Genomic DNA, 15,788 nt, shown 5'->3' on the forward strand with positions numbered 1-15,788 from the left:
GGTTTTGCCCGCACTTCGCCGTTTCGAAGCTGCATTAAAGCATTTCTTCTTAGCCTGTAATAATTCACCCTATTAAATGTTTAAAAACTCTTTTTCAATCTCAGTAGCCTTGCTCGGCATATTATTCTTCAGAATAATACGCCGTGTTGCCTTGAAACATCGCCATTTTCCTTAAGAAAATGAGTGAAAGCGTTGTCCATACCGTGTTGAACCACGTTACGCCTTCTGTCGAAGAAGTTCAGGTGTTCAGAGAATATAGGGCAGAGATGGAACAATGCCTGGATGTACGTAGGGCAGTATTTGTATTCTGGCATGCTTATACCGATGCATTAGTCGGGGTACCACGAAATAACCGGCTCCTGTGCTTCTGCTACGTTCTATTGGTACTGTAGCAATTACAGCGTCGCCTCCATGTTATAAGACAATGTGTAATTCAAGTATCGGCTAGAATAATAAACATTACGCTTGAAAACAGCTATAGGAGCGTTTCTCGTACCGCCTCCAGGAGCGGGCCCACGCTTGAGCAAGGGACGAGGGAGTGACTACGTTATCATGCGACGTCACGATGACGTCTTGATTACGTTACAGATTTCTACGATCGTGACGCCATTGCGACGTCACATAGTGGCGTCACGACACGACATCATCAGTGACGTGGGTCACGTGGGTTTTTGTACCACTTCATTCGCCTGCCTGCTCAGCGAGATATTTAAAGGAACTCTGAAACGGTTTTGATGCACTCGCACAAATGAATTGAGCCGGGAAAGCGTCCTAAGAATCGACTGCAGCCCGATTTAAGCTCTGTGCGGAAACTGTGCAATTTATTAAAATACTTTACACATGCGAATCGCTACAGAACGCAGAGGCTCAGGCGAACGAGTTTTGCACTTCCCGCGTCCTCCTTACGTAGCATTGTTCCTCCTTACGTAGCGCCGGCGAACGATGTGATTGGATATGTCCAGTCCACGACACTGATCCTCCGCTGGGTAGTGAGCGTCGTCTGCCTGTGTTACAACGTTCCCCGTGTTTACGTGAGCTGCGCGACAGTGTTTATCTGGCGGTCTGTTTTTCTCGGACACCGTGAATCGCCTTAGCTAAGTTGCGTGCCTCAATTCTAGCGATCGGTGACTTGTAAAGCTTCGAAATCGTGCAACGCTAGTAAGGCACGCGTCTGCGGATCTAACGTCACCCCTGACGACGAACACATTACCCGAGTTTACGCTTATCGGCGATGGCTATACTTTTTGTGTGTCCGCATGCCTTTGCAGATTTTCGCCTTACAGGAGAATGGATTACGAACGGCTAGCAGTGTGGCGGCACCTGGTGGAGGAGAGCTTAACCACTCCGCTCGCTTCATTTCTTTTTCTCAGCGGGACACGCTGCCGAACTCACTCGACAGAGCTAACCAGTCGAGTGCGCTGCGGTCGTCTGGGTGTTCAATGAGTTGAGGGGTCGAGACAGTGATGAGAAGGATGGTGTTCATATAATTGCCCGTAGCTGCCTTGGTATACGGTGCGTCGCTTAAATTGAGGTGAGTATGATGTGACAATGTTGTAGCCTAAATGCAGACAAAATTTCAAAAACCGTTCCAGGGTCCCTTTAAGGCTTTCACTTTAATAACCTGCACGCTGAATACCCTTCAGGTGATCAAAATATAATGCGGAGTCCCCATGCTGCGGTGCATCTCATCATGATATCGTGGTAACGAAACGTACCTTCGGAAAAACTTGAACGGTTCTAGCCCTTCTATAGTCTCTCCATGCTTTCTTAAAGTATTCAGTCTGATTGTCCGAGTATTGTCGTCCTATCTATCTATCTATCTATCTATCTATCTATCTATCTATCTATCTATCTATCTATCTATCTATCTATCTATCTATCTATCTATCTATCTATCTATCTATCTATCTATCTATCTATCTATCTATCTATCTATCCGCCTACGCCTGGGCGCTCTTGGGGTCGTCTCCTTAACTTTGTACGTACCAAAATTTGCGTTCTAGGACGTGAGTGTTTCGCGTCACGATTAACTAGTCATGATACGAATAACGAGACTTGCCTGTCGCATACGTCGTCAAAACATTGTGTCTTTTGTTAGCTGGAATGTGTTATACTACAGCGGCGGTCATCCTCCTGATGCTCTACAGTGGTACAGCATCGGACGCGTTATTCGAAGGTAGCAGGTTCGGTCTCTGCCGGCGGCAAGTTATCTTTTCGTCCACTTTACTGTCTTCACATTTATATCCTAATTACTACAAATAACATCCCCTATACTTTCGTTGGTTTTCTTGTCTGTTGCAGGCTAGCAAACCCCAGTGCAGGGTAGCAAACCGAAAAACTTCTGGTTAACCTCCCTGCCTTTCACTTAACCTTTCTCTCTCTCTCTCTTGTCTGTTAGTTATCATTATTATTGCGTCAAACAAAGAAAAACGAGCCCTTAAAATTCATATGCTTTCCTTCATAAAGAAAAATGGTATCTGCATTTTCCAACCAGCGAGAAATAAATGCCTGTCTGCAATACCCCAGAACGGGGTTAAATTGAAATGGTAGGCCGGAAATATTTAAACAATGACAGCTTGAACGCAGGCTCACTGTAACCAAAAAAAAAAAACATGGCTGACCCCTCCGTCATAGGAATCGGTATTACACGAAAGTGAAACGTATGTACAAAGAAGCAGTGCTTATTCTGTAATGATATATGATAGCTTGTACAATGTCTGTTCCTGTTTGGCAGCTATAGCACTGATTGGCGTAGATGCACCCATGTTGACGCCTAGTTCGTATAGGTTCTTAGCTTGAGCCGCAGACGCGTGCGCCCCGCTGGCCCCTGTCTCGCTCCACCAAGGCACGACATTCGCCCGTCGAAATCGTTTTCTTTCTGCAACACGTATTGCAGCAGTTTTGTTTGTCGCTGCTCTCGCAATCGAAGTAGTCGGCGGCGGAGAAATCCCGTTGGTGCATGTGGAATCTGCACTACTTCGATGAGCCGGTGCGCGCTCACACGCAGCGAAAGGCAAAGAACATAACTGCGTCAAGGGGGCCTCGGCGACGCCAGTGCGGCCAGTGTCCCTCGCTGGTATCGAGACGCTTTAACCATGACCTCCGATATCGTGCGCAATCTCGGAGTAAGTGCTAGTAAGTGTCGATCGTGACGCATTACTTCTTTTCACCTTTCACAGACGGCGGCACCACCCCCGCTCCGCCCCGCCTATCTACACCGCCAACAGAGAACACCGTGCGAGAGATGTGTGAAAGATATAAGGTGCATCCGTGAGGTGTCCAGCATCTGCCAGGCTAGCTTAGTTGGTTTCGCGTCGGGCGCTTACCGTCGCGGCCACAGCGTCTTGAGTTCGATTCCCAGCGAGAGATCTTTTTCTTGGTTTCTTTCTTTCTCACCCATTGGCATCCACTTTATGAACGTCATATCCGGTAAGGGAAGTACTTGGTGGACCCCGGCATAAAACACTTTCATGTTATAAAAAAGAGTACGTGTCGCTCCTTTTGGGAATTGCTGACATGCCACATATAATTCTATTTAAAGATACACGTTCATTTCCTTTAGGAGAGTCGTGCCTCCCGAACACTATGAATATCACTCTCAGAAAAAAATCGAGTATTTGGGGAGTATTTCTCCCACACAACAATAATCGTCATCTGGCTTGCTCGCGTTTCCTTTCTTGAAAACCCAGACCTCGGTCACTTTCCTATCAATAATGCTATATCACGCTTACACCGCGCGCACCGTTCGTGACCGGGAAGTGCCGGGACCGCGGTGATAACGCGAAGAAAGTACGCGGGTTAGATGACGATTATTGTTGTGTGGAAGAAATACTCCCCAAATACTCGATTTTTTCTTAGAGTCTAAAGTATAAAAACTCTGCAAAGAGAGTTAACGTTCGTCTTTAAAGGAGCCGTGACATCAGCTTTTGCGTCCACGTGTCGTTATCGACCCCCTAGTAAAGATTCACCACTGATAATGCCACGGGGGGTGGGGGGAATAAATATCTGTAATACTGATCAGTATGATCAGTAACGAGCGTGGTTCAAAGCGGGTGCGAAGCCCGCCACATTGCAGCCCTGCCGCGCGGTCACGCTCGAAACGGCCCCCACCTGATCGCGTGGCCACACAAAACGCTGACGCGAGTTTCAGCTGTCATTTCGTCTGCTAGGCGCGCACGTGTGGTCATGTCTCCGTCACCGCCAACGTCAGTCGCCGCCGTCATCAGTGTCTACAAGCGATGAAGAAAATACTGAGGTATTGGAAATCGCTGCGATTTCCGACGTCGCGAATCATTCTCGCTTCGATCCTCTGCAAAGAAGCGAGTCTGAAATCGACGCCCGTCCGAGCAGCGACGAGTAGGCACCTGGAGACGCGCGCGCTTGGGCCACGGTGGCTGGCAAGAACACAGAGCAGGAAGAAACATTTTGCACAGGACAGCCGCTCGTATCCTGTCCACAATAGTAACCCGTCCGGTGACTAAAACAACAAACGATTTATTCAACGATTTATTAAAGCTGAAATGCGTCCGCACTGCTCAGAAACCCATTCGCATCGGCCGATTCTTCCATTACGCCGGGATCGCTTTCTTTCACCCCCCCCCCCCCAACACACACACACACTCTCTCTCTCTGTCTACGCTCTGCGAGTCTCGTCTGCAGCCAGGCGTCCATGCTGGCACGTTTCGCCTATGTCACCATCAAGCTCCAAAGCACAGGATATTTTCTGGGCGTGTAAGGCCAGCGCCTGAACAACGCCTCCTGGCTTGAGGACGCTTTGGTAAGGCCAACGTCCAATGCATCACGGAGACGCGTGGAGAGATGCAAATTGTATGCCCAGTCCTACCAGGAAGCTTTTATAAACCAACTTTGCAGCTGCCCGCGACAAAGACATTGGACAGATTTAGTTGATAGTCCGCAACAGCTTTACGGACGCAGCCGGCCGTAGGAAATGGCTGGCAGGCTGCGTCCACAGAGCTGCTGCGGACGCCCAACTAAATCCGTCTATTCTTTTTTTGCGGTACTTGAAACGCCACTGGTGTAAGACGCGCACAACTATTTCACGTAATGCAGTTGAGATCGTCGCTCCTAATTGTCACACGCTTACGAGCACACTACCAGTCATTCGAAGCGGCGCGGTGAAGACTCAGGCCCCGAGACAACCAACCCAGACAATCGAAGTGAAGCCGCTGCCAGGCGTCGCTCTCGGCACCACGATGACAACACTGAGATTGTTGACGTTATCGTTACTAGCGCATCGTCAGACAACGTCTGGGGCAACATCTGGCATTATCGTTTACGAGCAGGCAGTGGACCAATAAACTTCGTCAAAGACGAAAAGTGGCCATCGGCAATGGCGTTAACACGATTGCTGCACAAAACGAGGTCACCCTATTACGTGATGACGTCCACCTGCTTCGTCATCACGATGTCACAGATCACCATTACTTGTGACTTCATTATGACGTCACACGATTGACGTCACAATACGTGGCTATCCCGTTGCATCATTGCTTGGTCATAGGTGGGCCGATCCCGGAGGCACGTGACGTGCAGAAAGCTTGCTTATAATATTAATTGTTGGGGTGTAATGTCACAAAACCACGAATTCTTAGTGGAGCCGTAGTGGAGGGCTCCGGAAATTTCTACCAGGGGTTCTTTAATGTGCACCTAAATCTAAGCACACGGGCCTTAAGCATTTTTGCCTCCATCGAAAATGCAGCCGCCGCGGCTGGGATTCGATCCCGCGATTTTCGGGTCAGCAGTCGAGCCCTATAAATATTAGACCACCGTGGCGGGTGTGCAGGAAGCTTGCAACCCCTCCGATCCCTCAGGCAGTGAAAACCCCACTAGGTGCTGAAAGATTTCGGAGGCGGGAAGATCAATTCGATTGAACAAAAAAGAAAGACGATTGCTTTCGCCTTCAAGTCATCTTAGGCGAATGCACAGGGACCCTGTGAGCATTTTACCCCATATGCCACAGTGGTGCACACACATTTTAGGTAACTAGCAAAGATGGGCGCGTGCCTAACCCTCACTCGAGAGCAGTACATTTTCTGTAAGCAGCATACGAGCAAGAATTCTGATGCATTGCTCCAGCAATTTGTTTATTCTCGGCAAAATTATTATGCACGGCTCTACCAAAGTGTGAGCTCAGGTAAAATATAAAATGAGAAGCAGTTCTTTATCGTCAGGTGTTCGAATCATTGTAATCGCTTAGCGATGATAAAACGCCCAGACAATACATTATGTCCAACAGGATACTTGATGCGAGGCATCATCCCTCAAGCACTTCGTCGAAGCCAGTGTCCTACCTTCCCTTGATCTTATTTGCTACCATTCTTAGCTCTGGTGGTATAACTTGCTTGGCCTCTCGAAGAAACGATATCAGCTCCTTGGCACGCTGAGTTTCATCGGGCGATATGAACGTGTACTTCACGCCTCTTCCATCGGGCCGAGCCGCGTACCCCGCGCGGCGCGAGTATTCGCTCGCGCTGCTCGGGTAGTCGTAGCTCACGACAAGACGCACTTTGTCCACTGCTAGAGCACAAGCTGCCACGTCGGTCGCCACCATTATGGGCACTTTGCTGAATTTGAGGGAGTTCAGCGCATAGTCGCGTTCATACGCTGTCTTTTTCCCGTGGATGCCGACGGCGGGCCAACCTTGGAGGCGAAGAAAGGACACGATATCTTCGACCGCTTGCTTCCTTTCAACAAACACGACGGCTTTGTCACTTTCCTCTCTAAGGATGTCGTTGAAAAGGGCTACGAGTTTCTGCTCTTTCTCAACTGTCTCGCAAATGATGACATCGTGTTGCACCTGGCACTTGTGGTCCTCACGGGCAGCCGCACCGACGCTGACAGTGACGTATTCACTCGTCAAATCCTCTATCAGCCGGTTCGCATCCATTGAGCGGGAGGACAGCCACACAAGAGTCTGGCGGTCAGGACGGATGTTGTTCGCAATGATGCGAAGCTGCTTCTCGAAGCCCATCATTATCATGCGGTCAACTTCGTCCAGTACCAGGTAAGTGCAGCAGCGCAGGTTTATCTGACACTCCTCCATGAAAGACACGAGGCGGCCTGGCGTGGCAACGCAAATGTGGGCACCGTCCACGAGCTGCTTGAGTTGCGGTTGCCGGGGTTCACCAGGCTGGAGATACAACGTCCGAATCGGTGACCCCGCATTCAGCTCATCGGCAATTTCCCGAACCTGTAGGGCCGTTACCCGCGTCGCTGTGACCACCAGGACTAAAGGTCCAGAGCCCCGCAACACAACCGGCTGGCGCATAACGTGTATGATCGCCGGGACGAGGTAAGCGAGAGGCTTGCCTTTTGATGCATCCTGGATAATGGCGACGAGGTCTTTACCTCTGAGCGCAACGGGCCAGCACTGCGCTTCGATTGCGCTGAGCGTTGAGCCAGAGTTGCGTGCCTCGATGACCTTAGATATGTGTTCAGGGAAACCACCTTCGTTGACATGCAGGATGGGCTTAGGAACGTCGCGCCCCGTGACAGTGATGTCGTTGGCCTGCCGGTACGCTTCGACTTCTTCTATAGGTCGCTCTGCCGTGGTGATGTGTTCGCGGTAGACGTCCTTCTGGAAAGGCGGCAAGTGAACCTCCCTCCAGTCTGGCGCGCGAAGATTGCGAGCAACCTGACTGTTGCGGCTAGTGGCTGGTAGCCCTCTTCCTCGGCCGCCCATAAAGATAATTTTCCACGAGTCGCCGCTCAGCGGTATCTTTTCGAAGAAGCCTCGACCGAGGCCGAAGGTGCCTAGTCCGCCGCCGGCCCCAGGAGCGACGAGCGGTGGGTTCTCTGCGGGAGCTCCTTCGTTCGGGCCGTTGATCGGCCCATTGAGTTGCCACACTCCGAACTGCCATGGTTGGGGTTGGAAACCGATGTTCAGCTGCTGCTCAAAAGCATCTGCAAGTCCGTCTACGACATCTTGGACTGCCTCTAACACCACGTTCAGCTGCCCAAGCATCTCGGTCGGCTATTCTGTAGAGCAGTTGAAATGTCGAAATTTAGGCGACGCAGCACGTCGACACAGAGCCGACTTCCTCGTTGTCTTCTTTCAGCTATGTAGGATGGGCCAACACGAAGAATACTGAAATACCGATATGACTTTCCGGAAATCGGGGAGAATAAATATCGAAAAACAGGAGCAGAAACTTACGCGGAAATAATAATCAAACCACGTTTCATGAAAAATAATGTAGCTAGAGACGATAGACTGCAGTATTTGGTCGAGTGTGGGGAGCATAAAAATTCTACATTATAGTAATTGTTGGGGTTTTACGTCCCAAAACCACGACACGATCATGAGGGACGTCGTAGTTGAAGGCTCCGGAAATTTTTGACCATATGGCGTCCTTTAATGTGCTCTGACATCGCCCAGTACACAGGCCTCCAACATTTCACCTCCATCGAAATGCTACCTCCGCGGCCGAGATTGAACTCGCAGCCTTCGTGTGAGCAGCCGAGCACCGTGACCGCTACACCACTGCGGTGGACAATAGGTCGACATTAGAGAAAGAAGTAAAAAACACAGCACCCAGAATTTAAAATAAAAAATAACCCGAAAGACAAAAACCTTACTACTATTGTTGGAGAATACCGATGGCGGAACAAAACACTGTGAGTTTTGCTTGCAACTAAGCTATTAATGCGGCCGCTCTATTTTCTCGTGTAGTGGCCACGATGGTGTGTAGTGCTTTGCCGCAACATATACAGGCGGCACTACGTGCTTAAGATGTCTTTTATGGAACTTAAACTTCAATCATATATAGCTCGTTCCTTCTGCGTTTCGTTGGTTTGGAAGCATACAGTATTTAGAAGTAAGCATGCATCTGTGCTTGTTTTGTTAAATAAATGCGTACTGTCTTCTTAATAGGCAAGTAATAGTACCCAACCGGTGTTAGCTAGCAAACCGAAACTGCAATGGGTTTATTATAAAGAAGGAAGTGGGGATTTTAATTTCCAAAGTAGCGCATAGTGTAGTTACGTTAATAATGATAATTTCAGAGGTGTTACGTGACAGAACCACTGTGTGATTATTAAGTGATTTTAACTGTGGAGCTGTTTAAGCTTAAGCGGCTCGAAAACTAGGCGTAGCAAAGTGAAGAGAAGGATAGCCATGGCGAATAGTGAGAGAGGGAAAGGGAAGAAGAGCAGGTGCGTGGGCGTTGCTAAGAGGTGAGAGCGATGCTAAGAGTTGAAGAGCAGGTGTGTGGGCGTTGCTAAGAGGTCGCGGCGCACTTGCTGGGTCAGGAGGCACGCGTCGGGTGATTGGCTGCGCCTAGTGATGACGTAAGCTTTGACGTGCAGGTGTTCTCCTATATGAGAAAGATGGCGATCACTCGGCGGTACCAGTATCTGATCTAGCGATAAGATGGGCAGATTTGAGAAGGTGCTCGCCTGAGGAAGAGGAGTGACGGCGAAGGAAGCGGGAACCGATCGTGAGCGTGTTAAGCGGCGTCGAGAAGATGCTGGTTTCAGGGCGAGGACTGCCAAAGTCAAGACGCAAAGAGGGGCTGAAGACCAGGAGGCGCGGACCAGGAGAGTCGCTGCCAATCGCCAATACGAAAGACCCACCGTGAAGAGAGAAGACTGAAAGCTATAGAAAAAACATGGCTGCTCCCTCTGTCATAGGAATCGGTATAACACAAAAGTGAAACGTGTCTTCACAGACGTAGTTGGGCGTTTGTTGTGCATTCTTTCGCCCTAAGCGCGAAGGAATGAATGCTACAGCATCAAATTGTAATGTTTCGCGAAGAACAGCAAGCCGCTCGAAACTTGCAATGCGCTGCTCAAGCAGAAAGGACGCGCGGAACGAACATACACAGGATAAGCGCGAACTGTCACAGTTGTAACTTATGTCTTTGTGAGCAGCGCGCTCCTTTCGCAAAAGCGGCCGCTGCAGTGAGCGAGGTGACCTTCGTGCTCTCAACGTAAACTTGCAGGTAGAGTGCAAGACGTACAAACCACCGAGATCACGAGGTAAGCGCCCGCGCGGGCGACCACGCCCTGTCGAGGCGCGCGCTAATCAGCGTGGGGGACGACTTTTAAAGCGCGCTCTTCGAGCCCTTCGCGCCATCTCGCTAGTGATAACGAAAACACGCTTTACCGCCGATCTCTGAGTACCGCCACCGGCAAATGGTGTACATAAATAGCTCGCCGTTAGCATAGCAGAGAACATGCCGTCTGTGGCGGAGTCGTTTCGCGCTGCGCGCTGGCGATCGAGAGGTCGTAAGTTCGACTCCCGGTGACGGAACTTTTTCTTATAGTTTTTTCTTTGCCATATGTTAGTCTTTATTTTTAACAACGTCATATCCGTGACGGAAATGCGTCAGTGAAGCCGTGGTGGACCCCAGCATAAAACACTTTCGTGTTAAAAAAGCCATGTTAAAGCCATAGAAAAAGTGTGGTTAAAGCCAGCGAAGATAACCAGCTCCGCATTTTCCTGAGTCTTCGAATTGAATGAAGAAGGGCCATTGACGAATCCGGCGCTTTAGCTCAGTTAGAGTTAGGTGATATGTATGAGTATAGACTTGGCGTGAGAAACTTACAATATAATAAATAAACGTACTTGGCGTGAGAAACTTACAATATAATAAATAAACGTAACTCCAGCCGAATGTCATTTAGGAATCCTTGAGGGATAAGGAGCTTAAAATTGCCAAAAGGGGATGCAGTGAAAATGAGAACAAAGCATCACAGTAGTTGCGTGATTTCGGAGAAAAAGGTAAGCACTACAATGGCAATTGAGAGCATCATTCTTTTGTGCGTAATAAGCCGGTTGTTCATTTGAAGTGCTAACAATGATTGGACGGCGTTGCTTTTAGAGTGCAGCTGTTAGGCGCCCGTCCCCGGGTTGAGGGTCGTCCCTCGTTGTCCCTCGCCGTAACCAAGCGAATGATCATAGCGAAAGATTTGGCTGGCGCGCCTAAATTCACCTGACGCTCTGCCTGTTTTGTGGAGGCTGACTAAATGACTCTGGGACCTTCGTTGCCGAGACAGAAGAAAAAGAAACATTAAAAGTATTAAAGTACGAAATAGAATACATAAAGTAAAGGACTGCAGATCATGCACCCAAAAAAAAACAAAAGAAAAACAATAGGGTGCAATCAGAAAACAATGAACAAAAATTACACCATCTCCCGCTAAAGGGGACCATGAGGCGATGCGAAGCCGGAGCACTTGCACGATCGCGTTCCGTTGGCGTTCGTTGGGCATGCTACCGACCTCGCGTCGTGGAACGCGAAGAGGGACGCTACGCGCGTCGTATCTTCCATCTAGCCTGGCCGTTAATTCTCACAGGGCGAGCGGGGAACCAACGCCACCTGGGGAACGCGGTCGACTAGCGGGCGAGAGGGGGGCAGCGTAGGAGAGGAGAGAGAAGGGGAGGGGACGCGCATGCGCTCGAGCTCATCGCGGCGTTGCGCAGAAGAGAATTTCGGCATTTCTAGCCCGCGTTTCAGAGGAAGAGTGGAAAGGGGGAGGGGAGAGGGCGAGGGGAGAGGGAAAGTGGAGAGGGAAAATGGAGAGGGGAAGGGGAGAGGGTGAGTGGTGAGGAGGTGTGTGGAGAGGGTATGCGCATGCGCAGTAAGGGTGGTCACGCCGCACACCACCACCACCACCACCGGATTGAGCTCCGCCTTAAGATACTTCGCATCTAATATTGAAAAACGCTTTCATGTTGAAGATCGCTGCTCGGTCGATACCCCAACCATGCTGTGTGAAAAGGAACGTCATTGCAGGTGACATTCGTTGTAAACTCTCGTGGAGCGCCTAGGGCAATTACAACTACGCAGTGTCCACTACAAGGCGATACGCGAACCTACGCAGCTGCACACTTTGCTCATGCTCTGACTGATGATGATGACGAATTATCGATGATGATGACGAGTCTTTTGTAGTGCATAGGCAGCTCTCGCCAATCCCCGTCTTACGCAACTCACATGTTGTGACTCATGGTGGAAGTCAACGCGTCTTCCACGCAATATTGTATCTGAAATCCAGGGTTCGGAATGAAACCCGTCTGGTCGGGAAAATTCATGGCAGGAAATAACTAGCGCCGATCAAACGCTAAAATAAAACACGAAGTTTTGGCCCCACTACGGCGGCCTTGTTCACTGCTCCCCTGATATACAGTATACGCCGATATACACTCGATTCGTACTTCTCGTCATGAAACCCACATAACCGACGCCACTCAATACATTCGATACCTTGTGAATAAGGTCCCCGTAGTGGGGCCGAAACGTCGTTTTCTTTATTTTAACGATTGGTCGGCACTTGTTATTGAGAGCCCATATTAAATCTTTTAACATAATTTCCCGACCGACATCACGTCTGTGCATGGTCATGCCCCAAGCTCTTTCCAGCACTGACGTGGCTCTGTGGTAGAATACTTCAGTGCCACGCAGAGTACCCGCGTTTGATTTTTTCGCGAGCCGCGGCTTTTTATTCCTTGCATCTGTGACGGCCTGACGGCCGCATTCAAGCCCCTAGTTTTTTAGATGCGAAGCAGCTCTTTGACTAGCCTTTGTAACGCTGTCCCTCCGTGCGTCCGTACGAACGCGCCGCAACGCGCTCCCCTCGCCGCAGGTGTTGGAGCGGTGCCAAGTAGGTCACGCCGCAGCTGCGCGGTGACGTCACGCTCCCCTCGCAGTGCACTGACGTCACTCTCTACCTCGCCTGCCGCGCGCTCGCCGCAGCGCCCGCAGCTGACGCCTTGTACGTTCGACCGTCCGTTTGCCGAAGACGCTCCTGCTCCGAGTGCGTTGCCGTGCGCGTCGGCGACGTCGCGATCCTCGCGCTGTACCTCGCTCCCAACCTGCCGAAGGACCAGGTTCAGCGCTGTCTGGAGGAGACGCTGACTGATTGCGGCGAGGCGTGTCGACGCGCGCCTCTTATAGTCGCGGGAGACTTCAACGTTGATGTCAGCGGAGGAGGAGGAGGAGAATGGCTCGTCGATTACATGCGTGACGCGCACTCGCTGAAGCGCGTGTCGGCGGAACGGAAACTACCCACCACGATAAGGGGAACGTGCATCGATCTGGTCTTTGCCGACTTCGACGTCGAATGTGCAGGAACCTCTCAGCTTGCACTTCGCCGATCACAAGGCCGTGGTAGTCAAGAGGAAACGCGCGCCAGCTCCGGTCCAGCGCCCGTGTCCACTCTGAAGAAACGACAAGACCTACGCCAGCCAACGCTTCAAACGAATCTTCCAGCGCTCACCGCAGCACCCACGTTAGCACCGTTCAACCCGTGACGCCACCCGTGCGCAACGCTGCTGCTTCGCATCCCATCAGGGTTCCCTTTGGGAAGATCGTGTTAATTTTTTTATTTCTTTGTAAAAGTGTAAATCTAGGGACTTTAGGTCGCACAGCGGCAGCTCAGACACCCTCTCTCATCTTTCATCATCGCTTAAATGCTATGGCGTTGTGTGTGGGAAAGGGAAGCGGTGCGAAGGTGCGCAACCGCGCTCTTGATGCTGGATCATGACGATAATGATGTTAGTCGTTGCCTGTTCCTCAGGGACGCACTACTCGTTTTCGTCTGCCTGTCTTCCAGCAGCGCTCGCATCCCCCACAACACAGCCATCGAGTTTTTCTTTTTCGCTCACAAACCAACACCGCCGGCGGCAACCCCGCATTTGCTATGACACTGGCTCCTTTACACTACCGCTTTAAAATTAAAATATAAAGAACTCTATCTAAGTGTGCGTACACACGTCGTTCCCAAGCTGTCAACTTTAATTTACTTCGTAACGTATTTTTCGCATCTCACAGTATGTCGATAAATATGTGCACATTACACCGTTGCTATGTATGCTCAGTGCTTACAGTAAGCGCGCGCACTTCTCTAAAAACACAATTCACTTTCGTGCTCACCTATTCCCATGAAGAAGGAAACAACCATGTTTTCAAGGGATCAACCAGGGATCAACCAGTCATTCCTGAGCCTTAAACACAAGCGTTCAGTTAAGGAAAAATATAAGCCGGGCAAAGTTTCCTCATGACGTGTGGCCTTGCTAAAGCCACACTGCCAAACATTTACAACAGTTGTTCTTCTACAAATATTTATGCCCACACATGCGAGCAATTTTCCGGAAACGATAAACAAAAAGATACACTCTGTTACAAAGCAGGTGAATCACCTCTGTAGACAAAGAGGAACCTATAAAAATTATATGTCTACAATGATTAGAGAAAATACTTTGCATATTTATCTCAATATAGTACGAACCTAAAGAAATTAGAATACGAAAATTAGTTCTGCTGTACTCCACCGAATAATTTACCCGCCGGAAACACTACCAAGTCGATGTGCAACGGTAGTTTCATGAAATGTACTTTCGGATATTTTTTTTCAGTAAGCAATAAACAAACAAGGTTCCAGATATGTTTTTGAAGGAATTTGTTTCATGTCCTCCAAGGTTACATGCACGACTCGCTAATTTCGAGCGCAGGCAAATTTGAAAGCTGGGTGCGATTCTTCCGCACAGCGGGGTCTAAACAGTGAAGGTTATTAGCTATAGCCACTTGGTTATTTCCAGAGTGGTATATTCCTACTCACAAGGCGAAATCAGTATCCATTGCCTATCTCCTCGGAACGTTCTTTGCTACCTTACTCAGCTGCGGCGGCACATTCTGCTTGGCCTTTCGAAGCAAGTAAATGAGGTCCTTGGCATGCTGGGTTTCGTCCGGTGCTAGGAACGTGCACACCACACCCCTTCCATCGGGCCGAGCCGCATACTTCAAGCGGCGCGAGTATTCATCCTCGCTGTTCGGGTAGTCATAGCTCACGACGAAACGCACTTTGAAAGCTGCTAGAGCACTAGCCGCCACGTCGGTAGCCACCAGTATGGACGCATTGCTGAACCGCAGGTGGTTCAGCGCCACCTCGCGTTCTTGTTCTGTTTTCGTGCCGTGGATGCTAACGGCGGCCCAACCCCGGAGGCTCAGACTGCACACGATGCCTTCCACCGTTTCCTTCCTTTCTACAAACACAATGGCTTTGTCACCTTCTTCAGTAAGGACATCGTTCAAGAGGGCTTCGAGTTCCCTTTCCTTCTCCACCATCTCGCAAACGTGAACAATATGCTGGACCCGCCGGGTGGGGTCCTCGTGTGTAGCCGCCCCAATGCTAACCGTGACGTAGTCACTCGTCAACTCGTCTATGAGTTGCTTCGCATCCATCGTGCGCGAGGAAAGCCACACAAGCGTCTGCCGGTCAGGACGGGTGTTGTGCGCAATGATGCGAAGCTGCTTCCCGAAGCCCATCGTCATCATAAGGTCAGCTCCGTCCAGCACCAAGTAACTACAGCGGCGCAGGCTTATCTTACGCTCTTTCATGAAAGATACGAGGCGGCCTGGCGTGGCGAAATAAATTTCGGCCCCTTCCTCGAGCTCCTTGAGTTGTGGTTCCCGGGGTTCTCCAGGCAGGAGATACATCGTCCGAATTCCTGCCTTCACTTTGAGCTCGTCAGCAATTTCCCGAACTTGTAAGGCCGCTTCTCGCGTCGCTGTAAGCACCAGCACTAAAGGTCCATAGTCGGCGCAACTCAGCCGGCTGGTGCAGTATGTGTATGATGGTCGGGACGAGGTAGGCGAGATGCTTGCCTTCTGATACGTCGTAGATGAAGGTGACAAGGTCTTTACCCCTAAGCGCTACTGGCCAGCACTGCGCTTGCATCGCGGTGAGCCCTGAGCCAGGGTTGCGCGCCTTGATGACCTTCGATATGTGTTCAGGCAACCCAGCTTCGTCGATGTGCAGGATTG

General features: G+C 50.2%; 2 protein-coding genes across 2 annotated transcripts; both read right to left on the reverse strand.

Annotated features, from left to right (window-relative positions):
• Nucleotides 1-6,307: 6,307 nt before the first annotated feature.
• LOC119405519 (probable ATP-dependent RNA helicase DDX5) lies at nt 6,308-7,984 on the reverse strand. The gene has a single exon (XM_037672353.2). The coding sequence runs from the start codon at nt 7,982-7,984 to the stop codon at nt 6,308-6,310; it is 1,677 nt and encodes a 558-aa protein (XP_037528281.1).
• Nucleotides 7,985-14,606: 6,622 nt separating this feature from the next.
• Nucleotides 14,607-15,461, reverse strand: LOC119405520 (probable ATP-dependent RNA helicase DDX5). The gene has a single exon (XM_037672354.1). The coding sequence runs from the start codon at nt 15,459-15,461 to the stop codon at nt 14,607-14,609; it is 855 nt and encodes a 284-aa protein (XP_037528282.1).
• Between the last annotated feature and the right edge of the window lie 327 nt (nt 15,462-15,788).

The sequence above is a fragment of the Rhipicephalus sanguineus genome, chromosome 9, assembly GCF_013339695.2.
Source record: "Rhipicephalus sanguineus isolate Rsan-2018 chromosome 9, BIME_Rsan_1.4, whole genome shotgun sequence".
NCBI lineage: Eukaryota > Metazoa > Arthropoda > Arachnida > Ixodida > Ixodidae > Rhipicephalus > Rhipicephalus sanguineus.